At 47.2% G+C, this 27,616-nt stretch overlaps 1 protein-coding gene across 4 annotated transcripts in view; it reads right to left on the bottom strand.

Annotated features, from left to right (window-relative positions):
* Positions 1-7,435: 7,435 nt before the first annotated feature.
* Positions 7,436-27,616, bottom strand: part of LOC147736595 (membrane-spanning 4-domains subfamily A member 4A-like) — a 225,483-nt gene continuing 205,302 nt past the window's right edge. For all 4 annotated transcript variants that reach the window (XM_086953781.1, XM_086953780.1, XM_086953782.1 and 1 more), the window contains 2 exons: positions 19,439-19,567; positions 7,436-7,907 (listed from right to left, as the gene is read on the bottom strand). In XM_086953781.1, the coding sequence (XP_086809907.1) occupies positions 7,812-7,907; positions 19,439-19,567 (225 nt within the window). In that variant the 3' untranslated portion in view covers positions 7,436-7,811. The remainder of the gene's footprint in view (positions 7,908-19,438; positions 19,568-27,616) is intronic.

The raw sequence follows: 27,616 nt of genomic DNA, 5'->3' as shown, positions 1-27,616 counted from the left end.
AACAGCATCTTAAGAAACAGACAGCACTGAGTCTGCTCACCTTAGCGTGACACTGAAAGGGAGAAATGAATGTTACTTTACAAAACGTAGCTTTGGCGGTGCGAGGCGCTGAGAACATATCCAGAGAGAACTAAAACTTATAAACAACGATAAAAGCTGTGTGTTTGGGAAATCCTTTAATGCTGGATGTATCCTGTGTCACCTGCTCACGTCCGCGGCGCCACTTAACCCTAAATCGCTCGCCCTGTTTGCCTCTGTCTCGCACAGATGTTTGTGAAACGCCTGCTGACCCAGGTGCACATTTCCTTTGCAGCAATTGAAGGGTCAACTGTATTTTTTCAACATTATTTTTGTGTCCTAAACACAATTAGAATATTTTGCATTATCACAAATATGTGTTTCGTTTTTTCCTTTATATAACTCCCATTGCAGGAAAGCTCGAGCATTACAATGAGCGACGGCCTCTCTCTCGAAACATCACTTTAGGGCAGAATTCCTGCACAACAGGACATAACAACACCAAGGTGTCAGCGGGGATCCACGCGTCTCCTTCCTTCATCCAGGACTCGGAGAACAAACTTGCATGACACCAGGCCACGACAACCTGGGTGGAATTGTCGAAGATCACACATGTAGCTCTGTTTCTGTTTTTCGGTCTGCGGGTGCCCTTCCCACAGGGGGCGCTGGTGCACAGTGACGTCCTGGCAGGGTTCACACCTGCGCAGTGTTTGTGCAGTTAACCGGCAGACAGTTGAGGCCGAGCGAGAGAGAGGGAGTCTTATCACAGTTCAAAGGTCACTCAAGGAGGCGGGAGTTGGTTGCTCTTTAGGACTGCCAGAGGCTGCCTTTCAAGCCTCCAGGGTTTCCTGTGACAGGATACAAAATGTGAAAGTGGCCATTGGGGCAGTCTCTGTTTGCGCATGATGTAGTCCGTCCTTTGTGTTTTCCCTTCCTGCCCAAGGAAGCAGGATTGTGGTTGTTGTAGTTTTACTCTGAAATTATTCGCTATTGAAATAAACAGCAAGAAGACAGACTGCAAAATATTCACCTCCATGACTTTTATCAAATCTGGAACCCATCACTAACAGCTGGGGAAACCTGCAAGTGTTAAACATGTTTTATTTGTGTTATTGTCTTTGGTTGATTAATATATCCGATGTATTCATCTGTATTTATACATTAAATGAACAGAAAAGTGAAAAGGAAACTGCTTAAACTCAAATTAGAGCATCGGAATGTTGAGCGCTCCATTGAAAACAATGGAATGCTCCGGGCCTTTAATGGCCGGTAGAAGCCAGGAGCCATTATAGGCCTGCTCCCCTCTTAAAGTCCCAAGCCGAACTGGAGCGGGCCTTTGATGGCCGGTAGAGCCCGCTATATCGAGCTCCAAGGTTATGTTAGAACAGTGGAATATTGAGCGCTCCCTCGACAATAGAGTAGCTGCGGACTTATGATGGCTGGTATAAGCTCCAACATTCCAGTGTGTGTGTTTATGTTCCTCCCTTTTTAATTTAGAACATTCCACTCTCAGTGGGTGGAATGTTCTTATAGCCTTTCTGCCTTTGACTATGCCAGTTGTTAAAAGACCTCACCCTCATTATAGTCCCTCGCCGCACTTAGGTGCAGGGCCATTAACAACCGGTATAGCCCTCGGCAGCAGGCTATAAGGCTGTATTAAAACATTGGAATGTTGAGACAATGGAGTAGCTTCGGGCTTATAATGGCTGATATAAGCTCGAGCTCCAATATTACAATGTTTGTCTTTATGTTTCTTCCTTCTTAATTTACAACATTCTACCCTCATTGGGCAGAATGCTCTAATAGCCTGATAGCCATTTTGCCTCAGGTAATACCGGTCGTTAAATACCCTCAACCTCGTATAGGCCCTTGCCGCACTCGGGCTCATGGCCTTTAACAACCGGTATATTTTATTTATTTTATTTATTTTATATTCTTGTATAGCGCAAGAATCGACCCCATACGAGGTATCTCCGCGCTTTGCTCGCAGGATGGAATGGCTGCTGTTACCAGAAGTTGTGGTTGTCGACTGATATCTCATGGTGGTCAACTAAATCGAACTAATATGGCTTCATCGAGGTATTGATTATTTACTCTATCATAAGGCTGATAGAATAATTCTCTAAGAATCCATGTAAAGGAAAAAATCCTGTCAACAGTGAATAAAGTTTGATTGGTAATGTTGTGTCTTCCCAAGCTCTAGGACGCAAGGAGGGTGTAGTTGTAGATACACAAAGAAGCCAACGGTAGATTTATTAATGTTACAATAAACATTTGTGATATTGGTCTAAATCGAATAGATCTGTATGCACAAACAACTGATGATACAGCCTTCTGGAAAAATGTGACTGTGTTAATCTCGGAAATATTCCTAATATCGTTGATGGTTGTTGGACTTGGCTCTTTCTACAGGATCATCCCCAGACTTTTACCTTCACTGTCCTGTTTTCGGAACCCATTTTTTGGTTCTTTTAGGACTCTGCGCTCTTTACTACTGTTAATCATCACTAAAGTGTGTGTGCACTCTCCTTTAAACATGGTAGCAATGGCTTAGACCAAATTGGTGCATTGAATTTATTTGTAAGTCCCTGGTAAAGTGGTACTATGCAGCACAACCTTCCTTTTTAATACATATAAGTTCCTCTTAGGGGAGGCTCTAACCAGCCCAGAGGGTAGGGTGAACTGTGTTTAAAAAGTTGTACATGTATTTTTAAGTTTACATGTCCTGGTAGTGAAAGAACTCCTAAATTCGTTTTTTACTACAGCAAGACCTACCTCTCCTATAGGGTAACATTGGGTTAACTTATTACATTTAATAACTGATAACTTTCAATTTGGAGTAGGAAGGAAATGAGGCTTCTCCGCGCCAGCTGGCGTTAGGAGGTAGCTGCTGCCCACATTGGTGGATAGTGGGTCCTTTCAATGAAAGAAAGCAGCCATAGAAGGACACTGTGGGACACATATAGAGGTGTTGCAGAGTTTTTGAAAAGACATTTGAAAAGAAAACTTCTCGTCTCTGTGAACTGACTGTTTTGGGTCCTGAGGAGAATCCCAAGAATTAAAGGGATTTGAAACGTGTAGACCATCGGTTTTGCCAACTTGTTCTTTTGCTAATTTATTGTGGCAGTGTTACACCTAATCATTGTGATTTATTTTGAATAATTGTACAGTCAAACGGAGCTGTGTAGGGTGTATTTAAGAAAAACCAACTGTGTAAATAGTACGTGTTGGCAGTCCTGGTGCTACTCAAGTGGTGTATTGAATCTCCCCCGTTTGTTTTAGCACCCAGCAGGTTGAATGTGTCAGGTGTATTGTGAAACGAGTGAGTTTGTGAGAATGAATGTATATGGGTGAATTTCCTTCACTATCCCTTGTGTCCATTCCCATTGTTTGTACAGAATTTGATATCTAAAGTATTAAACTTTTGGAGATTTAAAAATTAGTACATTTGAATAAATAGCTACTAATGAGCATTCAGATGCATTGTCTTGTGGTCTATGCATTCTTGAGAAATTGTTGTTTTGATTAAGGTATCAATACTGGCATTTTTTCTTGTTGCTTAGTATATAGGGCTCAGCCTTACTGATTAGAGCCATACCCCTTTTTGGTATGGTGGGCTAAGCAGGTGGTGGCAGCTCCTGTACCTCACTGGGGACATTGTGACAGCGAGAGGCTGCAGTGATTACAACTGTTTTTTAACTGGATGACAAGCGGTGCTCCTGCATGATTTAGATGCAGGCGCCGAACTTTCTTTTAATTAGCGCTATTTGTCTCATTTAAGCTTCGTTTTTAAAACTCATTATATTCTGTGCTTTCTTACCTCTTGTGTGGCCTCCCCAGCCCCGGTCGACCACGGCTGCTCGTGCCGATTGTGTGGAGAGCGGGCGCCATTTTGGGTGTAGCCTGAAGGCTGGTTAGACCGCAGTTAGCGGTCCAGCTGCTCGGGGGTGTACGCCATAAAACGCGATGTGTCCTCGTGCGCGCAGCGGACGAGCACAGCGGGCGCGACGATCGCGCGCCGAAGGTGCGCCTAAGGTAAGCCCGTCTGCGCTCGTCCGCGCCTCGGCAGCACACAGGGCCAGGACCCCTGACCCCCTCACGTCCAATGATGCAACAGTAAGGATCTCCTATAACCGGGATACATTGCTCAAGCTAGGTAATGTCTCCTGTGGCCCCAGATATTGGGATGTCCTGAAAGATAGGATGAGGATTTGCCCTTCCTGTCAGTTCCACTTCACCTTGAGCCAACCTGATCCCTCCCTTCTCTCAGGCCACAAAACTAATATTCGAGCGGCACTCATCAACGCTAGGTCTATGGCAAAACATGCCGCTGACGTCCACGAACTGATTGTCGATGAACAACTAGACCTCCTATTTGTCACCGAGACCTGGCTGAATGACTCCTGTTCACCAGTGGTGGAACTAGCTATTCCTAGGGGGTATAAGATAGTTAGGGTGGATCGTCAAGCTGGCAGAGGGGGTGGTGTTGCTATAGTGTTCAGAGATATATGGACACTCAAGAAGGAATGCACAAGGGAGGTCACGGAGGGTGAAATACTAGAATTCTCACTGGCCCTGTCTCCACAATTTACTGTAGGTGGGGTACTGGTATATCGGTCGCCGGGCACTCCCGGCACCTTTCTCAAATCCCTTGATGAGATCATTGCCTCCCGGGCTCTCCGGTTCTCCAGGTTTCTTCTTTTGGGTGACCTGAACATACATTTGGAGAACCAGCAGGCCCCTGGGACGAGGGACCTGCTGGATCTATGTAATCTGACCCATATGACCCAACAGGTCCCGGCGGCCACTCACATATGTGGGCATTTATTAGACCCAGTTTGCTCCAACTTTGAGCTTAGGGTATTAGCTCCTAGGCCTGTTACCTGGTCTGATCACTTTCTGGTCTGTTTCAGTTGGAACATGGGTAGTTCCACCTTGTCGCCTGGTATGGCTGTTGGTCAGCTTCCTAAGAAATTCAACATCCCAGCCCTAGCTAGAGCTTTGGCCCATACATCTCCTGACAAGGTCGCTGACCTTGACGGAGCAGTGGAAACGTTTTTTAACTGGATCAACCAGGCAGTTAACTCACTTCCTCAGTCCACCACGAAGGGCTCCCCCCGATGCTTCCCCTCTCAGCCTTGGTTTAACGACTCCCTCAAAGTTTTGAAAATAGACTGTAAAAAACTGGAGCGGGGTTGGCGCCGGGAGTATTGTCCTCGGGCGAAGGCGGCACTCCGTGCCGCTCAGCGGGAGTATTACGCTGCTATCAAAGAAGCCAAAGGCAACTTCTTTGCAGATAGAATTTCTAAAGCTAACAACAACAGCAAGGAAATTTTCGCCATCGTCCGCAGCTTTCTATCCCCCGCTGCGGAACTCCCCCCCACTCTGAATTCACTCCAAAGGTGTGAGGACCTATCTAACTTTTTCACTGTCAAGATACAAAAAATACAAGACAGCCTAAGGACTATCCCATCAGGGCCGTCCCCTCTACCCATTCCGATTGCCCCCTGTCCTACTGTACCCAACCAACTCTTTTCGCATTTTACCACTGCCGAGGAGAAAGACGTCCTAGCCATACTCAAATCATTACAATCTGGCTCGCCGGCCTGCCCCTGTCATGCTAGGGTCCTGAGTGGGGTGGCAGAGATAGTCGCTCCAGAGGTTGTGAAGTTGGTGAATGACTCACTTCAATCTGGAAGGGTGCCTGTGCAATGGAAACATGCAAAACTCCTCCCCCTCCTTAAGAAACCTTCTGCTGACCCCTCACTTCTCTCCAATTATCGCCCCATTTCCCTCCTTCCAGCTTTAGCTAAGGTGTGCGAGAAGGTGGCCTTTAAACAACTGGAGAGATTTGTGGAGTCAACAGGACCCTTACATCCAGCTCAATCTGGATTCAGAACAGCATTTAGCACTGAAACTGCTCTTGGGGAAATTTGGCAGGCTATTAGGGAGTGTCTGGATGCAGGCGGCAGGGCGGATCTGATTTTACTCGACCTCTCTGCCGCCTTCGATACGGTACCCCATCTCCAGCTCCTCTCCGGCCTGTCTGACATCGGTATTAATGGCACGGCCTGGGAATGGGTTAGATCCTTTTTGGATAACCGCTCCCAACAGGTGTGGATGCCCCCTTTCTCTTCATCAGATACCATGGTAGCCACTGGTGTTCCTCAAGGGTCTTCCTTGAGCCCCCTTTTGTTCAATGTCTACCTCACCCCCCTGATCGGTTTGGCGGAGAAGCTGGGTGCCAAAATTATGGCTTATGCTGATGACACCCAGCTTCTCTTTACCTGGAAGGGGGATGATCTGCAAACGGAGGTGGCCCATCGCTGCTTGTCAGCGGTCTTTTCATGGCTGGCCCAGGCCAGCCTGAAATGTAATGAAGAAAAATCTGAGGTGCTCCTCTATGGTCATTTTCCACCTGCCTTTAGAGAGTCTCTCTGGCCTCCCGGATTTCCTTGCCCCTCAGGAGATTGTGGTGTAGCAAGAAACCTGGGAATTTGGTTTGGGGGCGACTTAGGCTTCCATGAACAAATCATGCGTCTGTCAGGGGTGTGCTTTGGCACACTAAAAGCCCTGAGAAGATTTTTTCCCTTGCTTCCCCGCGCTGCCAGGGAGACGGTGGTCAGGGCACTAGTATTGGCACGCCTGGACTATGCCAACGCCATTTACCTTGGCATTCCAGGGTACCGTCTGGGAAAATTACAGGTCATCCAGAATGCGGCAGTTAGGCTTCTATTTAACATCCCCAGATGCCTTAGTGTGCGCGAGCAGCTGAGTAATCTGCACTGGTTACCTGTCGCCCAGCGTGTGCATTATAAAGCATTTACTATGACTCACAAGGCACTTCACGGTCAGGGTCCTGCTTATATTAGTTCCAGGCTCTCCCTCTACACGCCCAATCGTCCTTTGCGCTCAGCTATGCAAAGACGGCTGGTGATCCCTAGATTTTGGAGAGCTCGTCTGGGAGGGATGTCCTTTGCAGTCAAGGCCTCCACTCTCTGGAATGCGGTCCCTGAAGATCTCCGGCACATCAAGGAACTGTCCACATTTAAAAAAAGGCTAAAAACTCATCTGTTTAAACAGTCCATTTAGTCCCTCTTGCCTCCCATGTTTACTGTTTCCCCCACGTGCCAGGACACTCTCGAGTAGCAGTGCGCGATATATAAATACCTTTATAACATATATATTAATACATTTCTTGACAGCACAATACTCTGGCAACAATATGTGTCACCCACAATATTTTTAATTCTATATTTTGGTCAAAAACCCACTGACCACTGTGAACCAAACATAACACCCCAAACAGTTTATTCCCATGAGCTCTGCCCCACTTACCATTAAACATTCACTCCTCTTCATTGTCACCACCACAACCTCCAGATGGGCTACCCAAAAAATTCAAAGAATCTTTAATGATTTGAATGTATTGACAATTTATTCCCTACTGGCTATTGCAGTCGCATCATAAGTCTTTACAATTGGTTCTACTCAAGGTTGGATTCTCACGCTCACGTCTCTCTTAGCCCTGTCCAATATTTAGTTTAGCAAGAGGACTGCCAACACTTAGCTATGGGATCCATGGTAACCAGTTGTCCCTGCTTCAAGGCCACTTCTTAGGTGCCACAATGGTGCTTTACTAGTAGTAAACTTGCTTTAACCATCCATTGCATGAGTATCCCTCAGGGGTACAGCTGTTGATACTGGCTGGGTTCCACATCAAAGGGTACGCTGGCTTCAGAAGGTGCCTGGTGGGCTAGGTTGAGGGCTGAGGGCACCATCGTTGGTAACTGCTAGGGCATGAGTGCTTGTGCCCCTGGCATTTCTGTCAATGGTGCTGAAGGGATTTCTGGATCTTGTACTGGCCCGCACTGCATGATAATCATAGGCTGTGAGCAAGAGACAACAGGTGCGTTAGTGTGATGGTTTACATTCACCGTCATTACCTCCTCGTCCTGTCTCCCCGTCCCATTCCTGAACAGTGAGCAGCTAGTCTGTTCCACAGAAACCTATAACCTAGCTGAGCTTTTTGCACTTCCCCCAACATGGCGTCACTATCACGTGACAATAAAGGGGGAAGTGCCGGACAGAAACATCCTGAGAATACCAAAGAAAACAAACCCAGAAAGCGAAACAATCACCCCAAAGAAACAATGCAACCCAGGGGGGAGGGAAGGGCTCAGGAATGGGACGGGGAGACCAGGACTCGGAGTAATGAATATTACCGGTGAGTAACCGGGCATCATAGAACTCAAAACCAGCTGAATTTTAAGGAATGGATTCATCAGGTAATGAGTGAATCTTTACATTTGTTTATGCCACTTAACACAACTAGAAAGAAACCACTAGAGGGACTAGGCCCGTAGGACAAGGGTCAGGTAGGGCCGTAATACTTATCAAATACGAAAGGGGGTACCTCACACTTTCAATACTTCTGCTTTATCTCTTTATAGCATCAACCAAACAATTTCTTTTTTGTTTGATTTGGTTATTTATTAAATCATTCCATTTAAGAATTTTTTCATATGTTTTTAGCAAAATTCAAAAGTCTGAAAAGAAGAGACACATAAATTTCAAATAACATCAACAGTCAACACATTAAACAATTCACAAATTACATTCATGAACAAAAAACATTGAAAAGCCACATTACTTATATACAACAAAAATTCCAATCACTGTTATTTTTTACACCATTCTATTTACCACACGGTAATCCTTGGGGCTGTCACTCAAACCCAAACTCAAGGAAATACCTAACAAAGGGAACTACTTTCTGCATTTGATAACTTAACACACCTAGCCATCGCTAGATTCTGCTCATGTGGAAGGAGGAGGAAGGGAGAGAGAGACAATAAGAAGAGCATCTTCTGCTGCTGGATCTTAGTGGATCACCAAAAGTGATCCACTGGGGTCTGCTTTCTCTGGGGAGCATTTAAACCCAGGAAATGTCTAATGGGCAAAAACTGGAAGATAACTTGTATTCACTTAAGGTACTTGTGCAGCGTCAACCTAGTTATAGAGTGATTGATCAATCAGTGGCTGTTGTTGCCTGGTTTTGTCTTGAACTGGTACAAAGCAAAGGATGCACACTAGGGTCAAGCGGGCGATTGCGAAGCAGAACTGGTTCTTCACAGGTAACCATCAGTGTAATCCCCCAGTTCCAGGGCCCAGATCATGCAACAGGTAGAGCTTTGCATCACCCAGAGCCATAGGAGACAGCCCTCAAGCAGATATAAACCTATAGTGATAGAATGAATGAATGAATACCTTCTTCTATAGCGCATGGCTACTCTTGAGCATCCCAGCGCTGTAAGACAAAGGGAAATGAAAGACACTATTGGAAAAGGTGTGTCTTTAAGCGCTTCCTGAAAGCAAGGTGGTTCGACTCGTGCCTGATGACATCTGGGAGTGCGTTCCATTCTTTAGCTGCGTGCACAGAGAGCCGACTGCCACCCATCCGGGCCAGCTTCATCCTGGGAAGCACCACCAGCAGGATAGTGTGGTCTTCCGCCTCACTGAGCCTCCTGCCACCACACGCTTACCCTTTGTGGGAACCAATGGTAATATCTATGTCCTTTATCAATGAATGGATCGTTGTTTGTTATGATAAGCAATCCTGCTTAAGTCCACAAACACAGGCAGCAGACCAGACAACTGAAAAATCCCACAGCTGTACAATGACAAAATACACAATCGTTATCCCCTAAACCTGTTAAGGGCAAAGCTATAAAACCTGTGTTCCTGTGAGCTAGATATTTACACAAACAACTGAAGGACGATTCCGCAGAAAATAATTTAGCAACTATTGATTTCTAGTGGTTTTAATGAAAATCCGCTGTACTTCAAGTATTTATACTTCACATGGAAATGTGCTATAGAATACATCCAACAAAGTATGTCTGTTGGGACAGTAATCAGACAGGTGGGCTTCATAAGGCCCAGATTCTAAAAGCTATTTGCTAATGTATATTCAGCTTAGACATGCAAACAGTATATTTAGGTCTGGCTTGACAGCATAGTTGTTGCTACACCATATGGGATCATCAGATAAAGGACTTTAAGAAACAGTACTGAGGGAGGGGCTTGGCTGGATTAATCAATTATTGACTAACCAGTTTTGGACTTTTACTGTCACTGAGTCTCACCAACTAAGGGCCTCATTACGATGTTGGGCGGAAAGCCTCTGCCTCTGTCCAACAGTTGGAATTCCCTAAATCACATAGGAACCCCTCCGACCTACTCGGTGGACTTATAATCCGCCCATCTGATTGCGATGTTCGCAGTCAGAAAGTAAACCGCAGGGTCATCCCGAATCGGTTCTGACCAAATATGATGTCGATTTACAACAGACACGAAAAGGCTGTCCGAAAGTGACTTCGGGGGCCCCTAGCAGAACCCGTTCATCCTGCAGCCTCCGGTTGGGGGATTAGAGGGTACCTAAGGGACCCCCCTGTAAAGCCCTGCACTGTGTGATAGGAATAATGGGGTGCCTGCGATAGGGTGCAGGATTTTACACACACACCCATTTCCCCATAGGAGCCTGTGTTGTCGGGCAGAATATGGGCTCCCATAGGGAACAATGGGATCTTGACTGAACAGTGTTCGGTCGCATCATAATCGGTCGGGTGGAACCACCTACTGTGAGTTCCATACAGTGTTGGGCAGAAAGTTTCCACCCGACATCGTAATGAGGCCCTAAGTCTCAGTCACAGTAAATTCTGTGGAAATGTACTTGGTTTGCTAACCGCCAGGGTTCGCCTTTTATGGTAAGCTGCTGCTTTACAGCTGGATAATGGGATCTGAGCTGGTTTTACGCTGAATTACAACCCGCCACCTCAGACCTCCATTAGCAGTCCAATGACTTCCCCAAGAAGATCAATGCTGAGGGATGCGTCCATTGCAGTAACATCCGCATAGTGGGACTGCCGGAGAGCAGTGAAGGTCCTAATATAGTTGACTATCTAGGGACCGGTTTAAGAACCTACTAACCCCCAAGATCTTACCCCATTCCTTTCAAAAGAAAAAGCCCACAGAGTGCTGGAAAGCATCCTTCGGGAAGGGCACGCCCCCACCCGATAGTAGTGAACATTCTCCTCTTTAAAGACTGTGATGCAATCCTTAAAATGGCAATACGCTCAGACTCCCTTCTGCAGGATAACCAAAGGATCTTTATCTTCCCAGGTTACACTTTGGCACTACAGAGACATCGAGCTTCCTTTCTTGGGGTTAAGCGACAGCTGGGCGAGCGGGGGATCAGGTATGCCCTTCTCTATTCAGCCAAACTGAAAGTAAATGTAGACTACAAAACCCACTTTTTCACACTTGCTTCAGATGCTTTGGGCTGATTGGAGACCATGACTCCTTCTGCGAGCAGGCCGTTGTCAGGAAGGGGGGGTCAGGCAGCATTATTGAGGGGCTGAAAACGGAGCTCCCGGAGAGTGGGTGCAGGACCCCCAGATCGTCTGGAGTGTTTGCCAGGTGGCTCTGGATAATCAGCTGCCTTCCAGTACATCTCCCTCTCCCCCCCACCAGTGTCTCGTCCCGCTCCTCATCTGTGGACTCTGTTGCTGGCTCTTCGACCTCATCCCCTTCAACGACCCTTCCACCCCCTTCCTGTCTGACTCTACAGACAGTAGACAACCTAATGTAGATCTCGAAGCCTTCACTGGTGTCCCAGTACCCAAACTGATGAAACTTTACAAGATTGTCATTGGGAAGGGCTCCGTGAGGCGTCATTGGTATCTTTGCCGAAACAGGGAAAAGCCATGACCGATATGGCCTGCAATCACCCAACAGCCATTCTAAATATGGATTATGAAACCTCTGCAAGATCCTAGCTACCCGTATTCAGCATGTACTCCCGCTGCTGATTCACGAAGATCAAAATGGGTTAGTCCCAAGCAGAAATCTATCTCTTAAACTTTGCGGCCTATACAGAATTATAGAGGCTGCATGGTAGGTTTGGCCCGGGGCAATGGCTTTAGTCCTGTATCTACACAAAGCATTTGACTTTCTCTACTGGGAGTTCCTCTTTAGCATACTAGAGTTCTTCAGAACAAGGCTTTACCCCCGATCCCCGTCAGACACCTGCCCACACCACGTGTTCAACAAAGCAGACGCAGCCATCGCACCCCAACTACGGAAGGTCATCAACATCTCCTTTGAAACAGTGACATTCCCGGAAAGCTGGAAGCACGCCAAATCAACGCCCTCCTCAAGAAGCCCAAAGCGGACCCCAAGGACCTCAAGAACTTCCGGCCCATCTCCCTGCTCCCGTTCCCGGCAAAGGTCGTAGAGAAAATCGTCAACATGCAACTGACCCGCCACCTGGAAGACAACAACATCTTAGACCCATCCCAATCCGGATTCAGATGCAACCACAGCACCGAGACAGCCCTCATTGCCGCCACAGACGACATCAGATGCCAACTAGACAATGGCGAAACATCAGCCCTCATCCTCCTGGACCTGTCGGCTGCCTTCGACACGGTCTGCCATCGCACTCTAAAAACACGCCTCCTAGAAGCCGGAATCCAAGAAAAAGCCCTGGAATGGACCACGTCCTTCCTCTCCGGCAGAACCCAGAGAGTCCGCCTCCCACCCTTCTGTTCCGAAGCCACCAACATCATCTGCGGCGTCCCCAAGGGCTCATCCTCAGCCTGACGCTCTCGCACAAGTGGACCGCCACCACAACCTCAACATCATCTCCTACTCCGACGCCACCCAACTCATCCTCTCCTTCACCAAGGACCCACTCATCGCCAAAACCAACCTCCACAACGGAATGAAGGCCGTCGCCGACTGAATGAGGAACTGAAGCTGAAGCTGAACTCGGACAAGACGGAGGTCCTCATCCTCGGACCCACCCCCTCAGCCTGGGACGACTCCTGGTGGCCGACCACAATGGGAGCAGCACCAACACCCACCGACCATGCACACAACCTAGGCTTCATCCTCGACTCCTCCTTCTCCATGTCGAAACAGGTCAACGCCATCTCCTCCTGCTGCTACAACACCCTTTGCATGTTCTGCAGGATCTACAAGTGGATCCCGACCGAAACGAGAAGAACGGTGACACAGGCCCTCGTCAGCAGCAGACTTGACTACGGCAACGCACTCTACGCAGGAATGGCAGCCAAACACCTAGGACGACTACAACGCATCCAAAACGCCTCCTTCCGACTGATCGTTAACGTCCCCCGCTGCAGCCACATCACCCCCCACCTGAGATATCTACACTGACTCCCCGTCGACAAGAGGATCACCTTCAAGCTCCTCACCCCCGCACACAAAGCACTCCACAACGCCGGACCAGCCTACTTCAACAACAGTATCAGATTCCACACCCCCACCCGCCAGCTCCACTCTTCCAGCCTTGCCCTCGCCGCTGTCCCTCGCATCCATCGCACTACCTCATGAGGCCGATCCTTCTCCTACCTCGCCGCCAAGACCTGGAACACCCTCCCTACCCACCAAGACAGACCCAAGACCTACTCGCCTTCAGAAGACCTGGCTCTTCGAACAGGAGCAGCACCCTCCCCCACCCCTCAGCGCCTTGAGACCCTCACGGGTAAGTAGCGAGCTTTACAAGTGCTCTGATTGATTGGTTGATTGATTGACTACCTTATCTGGATTATCCACCTCCTCTACACAAATCCGACAGTCAGGGTCTGCTATGGGAAGCAATTATCTGACCCCCATCCCAGTAGGCAGCGGGAGGGGGCAGTGATGCCCCCTGCCAACCCTTCTCACGTTAACAATGGAGCCCCTGGTGGCTTGAGCTCTACAGCTAGGTGGTGACTGGGACATACCTTTTCCAGATACAGCCTAAAAAATATTGCGTTATGCGGGAAATGGACTTTTTATCTTCGGGCATCTCATGGAATTGCCCCTCCATGCACAACTCCTAGCTGAATTCTGGGCTCTTTCGGCCGTACGCGCCAGCTGGCAAAAGTAATCTATGTTCATATTCTCCCTCGACGCAAGACCATAACAACTGGACATTGGAATGGGACCGTTTCATTGGTAACCCACTTGTTTCAGATATCTGGGAATCTGGATACTTCACTATACCCCTGATCTGCTAGACGCTTATCTGATGTTGGCTGTGATGACCCTTCGCTCCTAGGCCACATTTTGGAGGTTGTTGCCGCTGTCTGTCATGGGTAGGATAGCAGTCTCTAAAATGGGGATGCTCCCACGTCTTCCCTATTATTTTGCAAACCACGCAGTCATGCTCCCCTGTTCATTCTTCTGGAACCTCCGCACCCACCTGGCAGAATTTATTTGGTCATTCTCAAGGAGACAAGTTGCCCTTCCAAAGTAGCAACATCGCCCAGAGACGGGAGGACTAGGCGCACTTAACTTCGAGCGTTATTATCTTACGGCCCAACTGCAGTGGGTCCCATATTGGCTGGCAGGACCTTATTTGACAGACACCAGCACAGTTCACCCCCTAATCTCTCGGGCAACCCTCTAGCAGTGGATGCTCTCCAACACAAGTTGGCAGCCCCAGTCCCCATGCCTCTTGCAGGTGGCTTGGGGATACCTTAGTAAAGCCTTACAACTCACTCCCCCACAGGCCTCTTATACACTGACTAACTCCCTGCTGGGCCTGAGAACCTGCAATTGCCATTCCACCAGTGGCAGACTGAGACCCTGGACACGGGTGGTCTTAGACACAGTGGGAGATCTTTTCCAAAATCGACAGCTGTTGTTCTTCGAAGCCCTGATGGGCCAGTGCAGCCTTATGCGGTGCTCACTAGGGCACTCAGAGACCTCTGGGGAATCCAGGACTCAGAAACAGCTGTCCACACACTCCTCCACACTCCATATACTCTTGAGGAAGGCCATAGGCTGATCAGTTGGTTGGCCGGAGCCCTCGCGGCACAGACACAGGTCTTACTACATAAGCTGAGAGATACATGGGAGACCGATTTTGGTAGCCCCCTTCATGAGAAGGAGAGAGCCAGGGCATGGTCCTACCCGAAGGTTTCCGGCCACCAGTTGAGCCAATTTAACATGCTCCAAAGAGTCTATCTTTCTCTGCAATGGATCTTCAGAATCTTTCCAGGATCTTGGGAAAATTGCGCCAGATGTAACACCCTAGCTGCAGACCTGCTCCGTATATTGTGGGACTGTATCAGGGTCATCCATTCTGGGAGGCCACAGGGCTAACCATAATCGATATCTAGGAGGTCTGTGCCCTAGAAATCCTTAGACGCCCCAAGAAGCACAAGACAGTGTTTTGTTTCTTAGATATGGACCTCACCCTGGCTAAGCGCTCCATCATGATGTAATTGGAAGCTTCCCTCACCCCCGTCCATGACTCCCTGGGAGGGCGCCTTCAGGAGATGGGTGGAAGCAGAAGGAATGGCCCTCTGTCCCCAGGAGGTGAGGGGCCTGCACCACCAACCAATAGCACATGTCTTTGACGTACTGTTGGCTAAGTTGACTGGACCCCGGACCCCTGATGATTCCCTCCCATCAGCTGATGGCCCTGACCAGCAGTCCTCACCAATGGTACAGGAGACCTCCAAGAAGGGTCCAGAAGGGCCAGTAGGAGATGGCCCCATACAGACCCCTACCACAATGAATAGCTCCCCCCTGGACTTCCCTACATGAGGCTAAATATACAAAAGCCCTCCTGTCTCCACTGCAGACTCACTGGATCCTAGTTCCTCTCACCACCTCTCTGACCCCTCTTACTCTCTACTTTCCCAAGTTCGGGTAGTTCTCCTTAGCTGAGTCCTGCAGACTTTAAGCCCCGCGCGATTTCCAATCTACCGGATCCTCCCACGTTCATTTGAGATCAAACCTACTATCTATAGCGCTGAAGATACAATGCTATTATATTTCTGGTTCTGTGACAAGGGATTCTCAACGGCTATAGACGGCATGGGGAGTCATATCTGATTATGCAATGACTCCTGTTTCTATTTTACGTGAACATGTAATAAAGCTGGAGGTAGCTCATGATTTATTCAAGCACCTGGGTGAGGGAGCACCCCATCAGTCCTCATGAGGGCTGAGAAAAGTGCTTTTTCTCTTTGTGATGAAGAACAGGGGTACTACCAATGATGGCAGTGGAGAAGTGTGGCTCACTAGTTAGAGGAGGCAGACCCTGAAGCAGAGGTCAGACCCAGGACCAGGGTTCAATTCCCGACGCGGCAGGGGTCTGAGCCCAAGTGTCCACGGACTCGATAATTCTCACTTCGGTGCCTACTCGAATCACGGGTTCACACTCTGCAACTCTGGGCAATAGCTTGCTTAATCTCCACTACGCCCCCCCGCGGCGGGATGCCTGGCTTTCACCTTGGGGATGCCCACTACGGGTTATCTCACAGGGAAAAGCCAGGACGGGTTCCCAATGCAAGCGCTGAGATGCCCAAGGGTAAGTCGAGCGCTATATAAGAACATACATACATACATGGTGGCAAGTGTTTTGGGGGGTTGCCAGGAGTAGAGCAGCCCCACAGATGTTTCCTGAAAAGCTTCCATCAGTCTGTCAGGGATTAAATCCTGCCCTGTATTTTAAAGCACTCCTTTTGCACAGAGGCTATGGAGTATAGGGAACTCTGTTGGTTGGTCCTAAAGCGGAAGTGGCAGCAGTGTAAAAATAGCGATAGGACTAATGTCTGCATGTGATTGAATTGGGAATGTTTTATTGAATGTCTTCACATGAACAGTGGGCCTAATTAACATTAGTGCAAGTCATTGTGAGATGGTACCATCAGAGTAATCTGGTAATGTGGTTTGCAGTGACTTTAAATGTCATATTCTTATTTCTACAATTGTGGCGACAGCTGGACAAACCAGTAGGCCAGACTTTTACAATTGCACCCTAGGATATTGTGTCTATGTCTATGGTCATGGCTTGCTAGCGTGCCAACTGTTCCGTTCGTGTCACCAAAGGTATTTCCAACTGTCTGTTTGTTGATATTTGTAAATTAATGTGCAGTATTTAGTAGTGCATGTGTAATAAAGTACTTTTCCCTTTGTAAGACAAAGCACTGACTGGACAATGATTTACTTGCTGTGTGTACCAGTGAGCTGGGGGTACTAGCCCAAAACACCTCCCCTGAGTAGGCCTTGGGCTTCTCTACTTTGCTCTCTTGAGAGAGTCCAGTGTTCCAATGGGGCCAATGGTTCCCAATAAAGAGAAGTTGCAGGCTTTTTACTTGTGAAGGACTCCAGGAGAGGAGAAAGAGGGTGGAATGACAACCACACTGAGATAGTTCCTAGGGGTTCATACAGCAGGATTGATTAAGGGTTTTAAAGGTAGGTTTGGCTCTAATGCAAAAGGTCAATATATACAACTCTCAGGGCCTGATTTAAACTTTTGTGGATAGAGTGTAGGCAGTCAGGGAGGCGGAGGACATTACTTCTGCCACTCTGCCTTTACGCTACCAACCGCATTTAGAGTTCACCGCTGACACTGCTGTGAACTCTGTAGGTCTGTATGAACCAACAAAGCAGAGGTTTGTTTTTAGAAAAGCAAAACTTACTGGCCCCAACACCATGTGCGTTTTCATCCATTATATCCCCAAAAAAACTCAAAAATGAGTGTCCTTGTGTAATGTAACTGGTGCTCATGCAAAGCACTCTAGAAATGCAAGAACAACTGGGATCATGGCACGAAACCACTGAAAAAAAAGAAAGGCCCTTGAAAACAGAACTAAACACAGCGTAAGAGGGGAAGAGGTGTGGGTCAGCGGCCGGGGTGCCTGACTTCGGACTACAGGGTTCACGGTTTGATCCCCGGTGCCGGCGGCAGGTTAGCCCAGCACCATGTGACTCGGGGCAATAGCTTGCTTAATCTTCCCGAGGGCCCCCAGCGCTGTGACACCACTTCGGAGGTAGCTGTGTGCTTTACAAATATTGGTATTTATTTATTTCAATATTGACTATGAGCATAAATCCTCATTTTTAAATGGTCAGACATGTTGTGGTAGCACCGATATTATGGAAATTGTGTTACCCTACCAGCCATAATTTGCAAAAAAGTGCCAGGGCTCTTGTCAGGAGGCCACGTGTGCTTGCACCGCTCATTGCCGCTGCCAGCGCTTCCAATGACAGCACCTACACGACTACTAACCATCACATTCCTACAAGTGTGACAATTGAGACTATTATAGGCTCTCAAAGCCATAGGAATCTCTAAATAAAACAAACAGCGCCACCATGTGACAGACTGTCAAAAGTGTTGGTCTTAACAATTAAGTGCCGGTGCTGAGCACCAGAAACCACCGACTCAAATTAAGTACTGGTCCTAACCAGTAATCAGGCTTTACATTGAAATGAAGATGCTGAAACTATGACCACATTTATGAGCCCCGAAGTTAGCACCGACTATAAGCCGTTGCTAGCAGGCCTGGATTTCCTGTGCTGTGGAGTGGCTTCATTGCATCTAATGAGGCCCTTCATGATTGTGTCTTGGGTTGCTTGTCTTCCAGTTCAGGGAGGTCCTCGCTTGGCACTTCGGTCTGAACTGTTCCTATTGGAGAAGGGTCAAGATTGCACATGGCTCGGTCCATTCTGAGGTGAAATGGCGTGCATAATGACGGTAGACTTGGATGCGGCCCGAGTAGTTAAAAGTGGCTGAGATTAATGCAAGAATTCCGTCCATCACTTTTTTGCATACTTCTTAATAATTGTGTGTCAAAATATCCAGGTCATTAATACCGACCTGCACGTGTATCGATTTCCGAATATTGAGTACCACCGTATCTTCAAGGTAAGGAGATATGGGGAATAGATGTACTCTTCTTAACTCCACATCTACTGACATTTGTGACGTGGTGGGTGTCAATACGGCATAGTCGATGTAAGTGCTGGTCGATATTAAAAACTTGATACTTTGGTAGAACACCGCCTTAATATCAATAAACCTGAAATTGAAATGTAATGCCAAATTCACCAAAATGTAAATGTAAATGTAGGTATACTTATATAGCGCAACCTGTCACCACAATGGGCATCCTGGCGCTTGCCTAGGGAACCTGTCCTGGTATTCCCCTGTGAGAAGCCCCGACAGGGTGTCCACAGGGTGAAAGTCAGGCATCCCGCCGCGAGGGGCCGTTGTGGAGATTAAGCAAGCTATTGCCCAGAGTCGCAGAGTGTGAACCCGTGAGTCGAAGAGGCACCGGGACGAGAATTATCGAGTCCGTGGAATTTTTAGCCCAAGACCCGCCGGGGCGGGGAATTGAACCCTGGTCCAGGACCGATCTCAGATTCCGGGTCTGCCGCCTCTAACCCCTGAGCCACACTTCTCCACTGACTACACATTAACATGAGTTTTCCGGTTCCAACAGTCTCTAAAGGGTGGTCTATGTGGAGTCCGTCATCAATGTCTACGCAGTGCTACATTACCACAAAATGTGATAGCAGATGACAACAGCGTAGTCACATGAGTTACCTGTGGAACGTCGCAGCAGGGTGGACAGAGGCAGGCGGTGACGCATCCAAAGGCGGAGGTGGCAACGGCAATGCCAAACTCGAACAAGGAGAGAAAAAGTAATGCCAATGTAATACCCCCATAGGAACGCTGTGGAAAGAAATTTAAAAACACCTATTACCATAACATAACATGTGTATTTGTGAAGTGCACGTAAAACCAGAAGGGCATCTTGGCACTGAAAAACAGATTTTTATTGTTACCCGACTCAATGCTACTCCTTTTTTTGACCTCAGAAGGATGAAAGGCTGAGTTGACCCTTTGGGATTTGAACCTGTGACCATGAGGTCAAACACAAGGCACTACAGTGGACGCATTAGTCCACTGAGCCTCCAGACTTAGCCTATTGCTGATAACAAGTCAAGACTAAAGGCACAGATGGACTTGGCGTTCTTATTCTTTACCCAGGAAACCCAATCTCTGCCAGGTTTAGACAAATGAAGATTCATTTATGGCTGCTGGTACATTGGGGGCAGGGACCTGAGCATTGCCTATACAGGGGGCAGCTTCATGAAATCTGAAATCTGATGTCAGGGAAGATGTTATCACTGTCACATTGCGGGGAAGATTTACAAGGGACTTCCTTTGTCCTCGCATGACGCAAGTTGTCGCAAGGCTCACAAGGCCTTCTCTGGGATTTACTGACCCATGCAAAGCTACTTTGAGTGACTTTGTCAGACAATACAAAGTAAGGCAAGGCTGCGCTACGTGCTTCTTTGCGTTACTTTGCATCGGGGGTGTTCCATGGGTGGAGTGTGGGTGTTCCTTTGCATCCCCCCACGAATTTTGATACAACCGCAGATTTAACAACGTCAGCTAACATGGGAATGCATCGAAGCCTCCTAGACCCAGGTGAAGTGAGGAGAGATGTAGTTTTTGCTCCTCATTACTTCCTCGTTCTGTGTGTGCTGCGTTCGGCATCACACATGGAAAAAGAAAAAAGGAACGTACTTTTAAGGATTGTTTTTGGTCTTGTAACACAGGCATCCTTACAGCAAGGTGCAAAGGCGCCATTGTTGGCGGTAGAGTGCACACAGTGCACCAGCGCACGGGGGAGCAGAGTGTGACATATCATAGTAGCTATGGTCCAATTCTGCCCTCTCCATTTCACGCAACTCTGAGTCGAGTGGAAACTTAGTAATTCTGCCCTCAGAGACTTCAGGCAGGAGGAACACTCAAGGGCAGATTTACAAGCTCCTTGCGCCACTCTCACGTCACTTTTCCCATGTTAAAAATGACGCAAAAGTGGCACAAGGGGCTTGTAAACCTGTCCCTCAGTGTGTAACGTATCTGCTGTTTACATTTGAGTGCCACATGTAGGTTCAGGCCCTGCTGGGATGTGCTAAGCCTCTCTTTCTTATCAGGATCATGAACGGAACAGCATTAGTTGTTGGTAGGTCCTCCTGCTACTGAAAGTTAATCATCCAACAACGTTTTGAGCCCTTTGGAGTTTGAAGTTTTGATGGCCTTCTTCAGGGGTCCTACAGAGGTTTTGTTGCACTTGTCAGCTCAGTGAGTGAGGGAAGCCAATCTGGCTTCTGCTGCGGTAAATGGAATAGGGCCTTTTCCTGCAGACTTTGCGCACACAATGGTCAACAAATTAGACACAGGACTCAAGAAGGAGATCCACAACAATTTATAAAAATAGCAAATATCTTTATATATGTTTAGGCATCAGAAGAAAATTGTTCAGGTAAGTACGTTTTTAAATATGAATTCCTTTCAGTTCAAGAAGTCGACAGTGCAATTTCTGACTTCTGCAACGTTCAGCAATGGGAGGAATATCATATGCGGTTTACCAGTGTAGGCAGAGGTAAAAGTAGATTATACCTTACTCTCTATTTGTGGTAGTGTGGGCGAGCAGTAAGGCTTTATCAGAGGGTAGTGTTAAGCATTTATTGTACAAACTCAGGCAGGAAATTATGTCACACACTCAAACACTGAACTCAGACCAATTTTGTTTGTACACAAATATTATTTAGTTATTTTAGAACCATGCCAGGCCTGGTTTGGGTAAGTGAAATAATACTTTGCAATACTTATGCAGTAACTTACAGTTGAATGCAGGTTAAAATGCAGTTGGTTGAGTTACAGGTAAGTCAACAGTTAGAAATTACTTTTCAGTTACTTTACCGATTAATGTGCATGTTACTTATTGGATTACTTTTTAAGTTACTTTTGCTAATAAGTTTGATTTGTCTAGATGTCACCCTGACACATTTCCTAGAAAAAAGGTAAGTAATTCAGTTTTTGTATATTTGCAGTTATTCAATGTTTCACACAACCCAACTCCACACTTAAAAGACTTTTCAGAGAAAAGCAGTCAAGGCAATCTTATAGGAGAAAACAGTGTTATCATTTTAAAGGTAAGTACTTTGTTTTGGGAGTTGGTATTCTGGGGTTAGAACCCGCGCTCCCCCAGGCTCAAGAATGCACTCTCAGAACACCCTCAGCAGCACTATGGCGGCCAGGTGCAGAGTGCTGAGGCCCAATGTTAGCCTATAGGGTTAGGGGGATGTCAGTTGGTGGCTGTTCTCGGGCAAGTCACAGGGATTGCAGGCGTCTAATGGAGATTCGAGGCAGGTCATAGATCACCAGATTTGAGGTCAGGATCGCCAGGGAAAACTTCCTCGTGGTGTTGGGCCACTCGAACTTGGGCTGTGGGCGTGGGGTGCAGAGTGGTGCAGACTCTCGGCCAGAGTCTGTTAGTGAGCAAATCCGGTGCTCACAGGAGACAAATTCTTTTAGGATTTCGCTGGAGTAGGTTCGAGGCTGAGACATACCGGTAGGGCTGGGACCAAGTCAGTGGGCGTCCTCCTCTTCTTAGTACAGCACGGCTTCTTCTGTCCTTCTTCTTCTTGTCGATTCTTGTCTGAGGAGGCATTCTTTTTCCCTTTCTATCCTTACCGTTCTTCTTTTGTGCCTATGTTCCATCCTACTTCTTTTTAACTTTTCTTCTTTCTGTATATATTTTAGCATTTCTTTTCTTCCTTCAAGCTATTTCATTGTATTTGCCTCTAACTTATTTTTCTGTTATATTCTAAACATTTCTCTTCCATTCTCTCACCATTTTAAGCACATTTTAACTTTCCCACACCCTTCCCCATCCTACAGTTGTACCACTGCCTTGCAATTACCTGCAAGCCAGAGATGAAAGTTAAGAAGAGCCATACAACAACTTAATTTGTCCCAGACACCCCAGCTTAAGTTGGCAGTGTGGGCTTCGCTACACCCTTGGGCATACTTCACAACAGACCAGGGGCCGTATTATACATTGGGCGCATTTTCCTTTATTGCACTAGGTGCACCTTTTAACCCCTTGCAGATGCCACTGAAAAACAACACTCTTCTAGTGTTTTGGCTGACCTGTCCATGCCAGCCAGCCACCACCAGACAGGTTTCTGCCCTCTTGGGGTGAGAACCTTTGTGCTCTTGTAGGTCAGAAACAAAGCCTGCTCTGGGTGGAGGTGCTCTTTATACCCCCTTCTAGGAACAGCAGCACTTGGTGGTGAGCTTCAAAGGTTCTCACCTTGTGATGTACTGATTCGGGCAGCTCCAACTAGTTGGAATGCCCGCCCCCCCTGTACTAGCCCCACGTTTTGGCTGCAGGACACAGGGGAAAATTAGTAAGCAGAGTAGGAGTGCCCACCTTGGCCTTGCACACCCCCAGGGTGGCCAGGAGCTGAGGTGAACCTCTCTCTTTAGAATTCTTCATCTTTGTTTGGAGAATTAGTCCCAATAGGAATGAGAATGTGCCCCTCTCCCCAAAGGGAAAGGGCACCTAAAGGGTGTAGTCACCCTAAGGGACATTAGCCAATGGCTACTGCCCTCCAGCCGCAGTAGCGCCCTAAGCAAATGAGTATTTAAGGGCCCCCGGTACCTTGTTCCTCAGATTCGATGACCTAAGAAGAAGAAGAAGGACCGAAGAAATGTGCAGTGGAGAAGGAGTAAGATGCCAACTGACTTGTCCCCAGCCTTACCGGCCTTACCGGCCTATCTACCGCTTCAAGGACCCTGCTTGATGAAACCAGCGTGCCCTGCAGCTAAAAACCTCAAGGAACCCTAGAGACCTAAGCTGCCTTTAACAAAGACTTTTTTCTCCCATGGACCCCGGATTTGTCCAGAAGGAAACAACCCTAAGGACACAGGATCCAAGCAGATCCGCATCACTGGCACCACTCTGCACCCGTCACCCATAGCCGGAATACAGGTGGCCCGACGATCCAGTGACATGTCCCCAGTGATCCTGACCTAGGATCCTGTGTTGGATGACCTTTCCTGAACTTCCCCAAGACGCCTGCAGCCTCATCTTGAAGGGTCCCCTGACCAGTTCCTGTGAGAGAAACCGGGATGCTTAAGACACCTCTGCACCTGCAGCCCCAAGCTTTGGGGTGCCCAACCAACAGTGTACTGGCATCCCCCACTATCCAAATTACCTCTCCAGTCGTTGGATTTCCTCAGCCAGTCTTCTGATCTGAGCCTGCTGCCATTTTCTCCAGCTGAGGGTCTCCTTTGATTTCAACAGGGCACCCAATGCCCCTGTGCACCCTGCACCTGGCCGCCCTTGTAGCGCTGGTGGTGCAGCTTTGGTGCTACTTGGTGGCCCCTACAGTGCTGACCTCAACTCCCAGGGCCTGTGTCCCTGAACCAAGAGTACTTTCCAGCAACTGGTGCCTCTTCATGGTGCCCGCAGATCCCATTGACTAACATAGGGCTCAGTAACTTCTGCGCCCAGCCGCCCCAGTGTCGCTGATGGTGCAGTACTACCTTTGGCCGACCCTTGCCCTGTGTTGGTCAAACCCTCCAAAGTCTGACATTTTAAGTAGAGTGCTTACCTAAAAATTACTTACCGGTCTTTTCTTCTATAGGATTGCATTGTTTTTTCTCTCTATTACACTAAGGGACTGATTCTGATGCGGGTTGGAAAGCTTACCGATTGAATCGGTTTGGAAATGGTTTCCGACCCACTCGGATCGGGAGAGTCCGACCGACGGAGTACGATGCATCCGAATGCGATTTGGTTGGACTCCCATTGACTTCAATGGGAGCATATGTTCCTAACTGCATCGTAATTGGGCCCTCTGTCGGGAAGACATGTTCCCGATCCGATTTGGAAGGAGCAAATACCCTTAGGAGGCCTTCCTAACCACTTCAGAATCAGGCCCTAGGTGGGAATGCTTTCCTGACCGCATCAGAATCAGGCTCTTAGGAGCCGATTCAGATCTGGGTCGTAAAGCTCTCCGACCGAGCTGGAACCGGAGTGTTTTTCCGACCGACCCGGACTCTTGCAGTCCGGCTGAGCGAGTACGTTGCGGCCGCATGCTGCTGGACTCGGTTCGGTCAGAATCCCATAGAAGTCAATAGGAGCCGGTCGGAAGACGTTGTACATGGGCTCCCATTGACTGAATGAGTACGTCTCGCACAAGGGCGCCCCTACAGTGGGTACGTGTCAGTGCCATCCGCACCATACATGCTTGTGTTGGGGAGACCCTTGGGGCTCCCCCTGTGTCCGAGTCGTAAGGCTGCGGGTGACGGGGGTCTGACGCGGGCCCCCAAAGGCAGCTTCCCGGGTGTTTTGCGAGCCAGAAACTTCGGCTTGACCCGGATGTCCGACGCGTGCATCGTTCTGGCTCGGTTTGAAATCGCCTCCATTGCACGGTACGGTTTACTTACAGACGAGGCGAACGGTGCAGTTCGGACCCAGAAACGATTTGGTCGGTGATTTTGCGTTTCTCGCATCGTACTTGATCGCTCGTACAGCTGTACGAGTCGGGTGGAGAACCCGCGTACAGCTCGTACTTTTATCCGGGTGGATAGCGTTTGGAGCCCTTCCGAGCAAGATCGGAATCGGCCCCTTAATATTGACTCTGGGAATAATAGAAAGTATCTCTTTGAGAATTAAAATTGTTTTATGCACCTGTAAAGTATTTTTAATGCTTATACAAACTTTTGCCAACTGTATATTGAAAATATTGCATTTCTAAAAGATTTCTACTTACTTGTAACTGAGTTCTACTTGGTTCCTAAAATAAAAGTAACTAAAGTACTGCTCAGCCCAGCTACCACTAAATTGAGAGTACGGTATTATCTACTTTAACCTCTCTCATACCTTTGGGAACTCCCTGGACTCTGTGCACACTATATCTCTTTTTGATAAAGTATATACAGAGCCAGCTTTCTACATTGGGGGAACTTATGTATGGGTGTAAAGAACTCACAGGGGATGGCCAGTTGTGTGGACAAGGGGCAGGATTGGGATCACACGCTCTCAAGCGTTGAGGCAAAACAAGTTCCCTTGAACCCAGTTTTAGATCACATCAGGGGCTCTGCAAGTTGTTACTGCTCTGGTGTGTGCCATCAGTTGGAGCTGCCCCTTTCTTCCAACCCATCGAGGCTCACATGCACAGGCACTACCTGCTCAGAGGATATGCACAAAATACCATGAACTGTTAAAAATACAATGGTGTGTTTGACATTTAGTCAATCAGAATGCACCGAGTAAAATCCAATATTGAACCAGAAAAACTACAACATCAGAAAATAACAGCTAAAAATCGTTTCAAAGTATATTAAAAAATACACTCCTCCGTTATTATATAAATATGTATATATTTATTATAATAATTCATGAACATATGATTCCATACCTTTGTATACAGACCAATGTATGTCCGATACATTAAAAACACAATACAATTTAAATTGAAAAAAAATCAAGTTCATATGTAAATTGTAAATTGATACTTGTATAACGCACTACTCACCCGCAAGGGTCTCAAGGCGCTTGTACAAATACTGCTGTGGAACCCATCCTGGCTTTCCCTGTGAGGCGTCCACTCCTGGGGACCCCCAAGGTGAAGCCAGGCATCCTTAGCGTTGTGGGGGCCGTTGTGGAGATTAAGCAAGCTATTGCCTAGAGTTGCAGAGTGGGACCCATGATTAGAATAGGCACCGAGGCGAGAATTATCAGGTCCGAGGAAATTGAACCCGAGACCCGCCGAAGCGGGGAATTGAACCCTGGTCCCGGGCTAGACCTCTACATCAGGGTCTGCCGCTCCAACCATTGGGCCACACTTCTCCACTCTCATAGTCAATATATCAAAAATATGCAGAAAGTATAAAAGTTTCCAAACCACCTGCGTAGAGATTTCAACACTCAAAGCTCATTGTGACAAGTTCTCTATATATGATGTGCATCTTTTACAGATCACCCTTTCTCAGTTTTTGCATGCATTGTATCACTTGCACATTCAAAGTGAAACACATTTTTCATGATGTTGATTATGTCAAAGCGGCATTTCGGTAGCTTTCAAAGTCAAATCCCCACCTTCTTCAGGACAAATTCACATAAACAAATCTGTTCATATAAAAACGGTTGCTTTCTCTCATTCTCCACTGTTTCCTGTTTTTTTATATTGGGAGATGTTCCAAAGTTGGGGATGTGTTTACCTCCAAATTGGTATTATTTTTCTTTCAAATGGCAGGCAGATCCTGTTTGATATATTCTTTCAGATCCACTATTTCTCTATATTCCCTTTCTCAGATGCCCATAATCTTCCCTTGGAGGGTAATCAGGGTGTTTACGTGATTTAGAAATTTCCAAAGTGCGTTATTTTCAATCCCTGGTCATATATGATCCAGAGTTCACTCGGCAATGTTGTAGCAGGGAATAGTGGAGAAAACTGCCGCTTTTATATGAACAGATTTGTTTATGTGTGTTGTCCTGAAGAAGGAGGGGATTTGACTTTGAAAACCGCCAAAACGCTGCGTCGACATAATCCACATTAATAATTTTTTTTTACTTTGAATGTGCAATTGATACTAAAAAACCGAGAATGGGTGATATGTAAAAGATGTACATATATAGAGAACTTGTCACAATAAGCACTGAGTACTGAAATCACTAAACAGGTGATTTGGATATTATTATACTTTCTGCATATTTTTTATATACTGACTATGAGCTTGAATGTTTTTTAAATTTGAAATTGAATGGTGATTTTAATGTATCTGACATACATTGATTGTATGGAATGATATCTGCATGAATAATTGTAATAAATATATACATTTTTATATAATAACGGAGATAGGTATTTCTCAATATTCTTTAAAACCATTTTTAGATGTTATTTTCTG

The sequence above is a fragment of the Lissotriton vulgaris genome, chromosome 1_2, assembly GCF_964263255.1.
Source record: "Lissotriton vulgaris chromosome 1_2, aLisVul1.2, whole genome shotgun sequence".
NCBI lineage: Eukaryota > Metazoa > Chordata > Amphibia > Caudata > Salamandridae > Lissotriton > Lissotriton vulgaris.
Note: the sequence above shows the minus strand (reverse complement) of the source record. Positions and strands in the feature narration are given on the sequence as shown.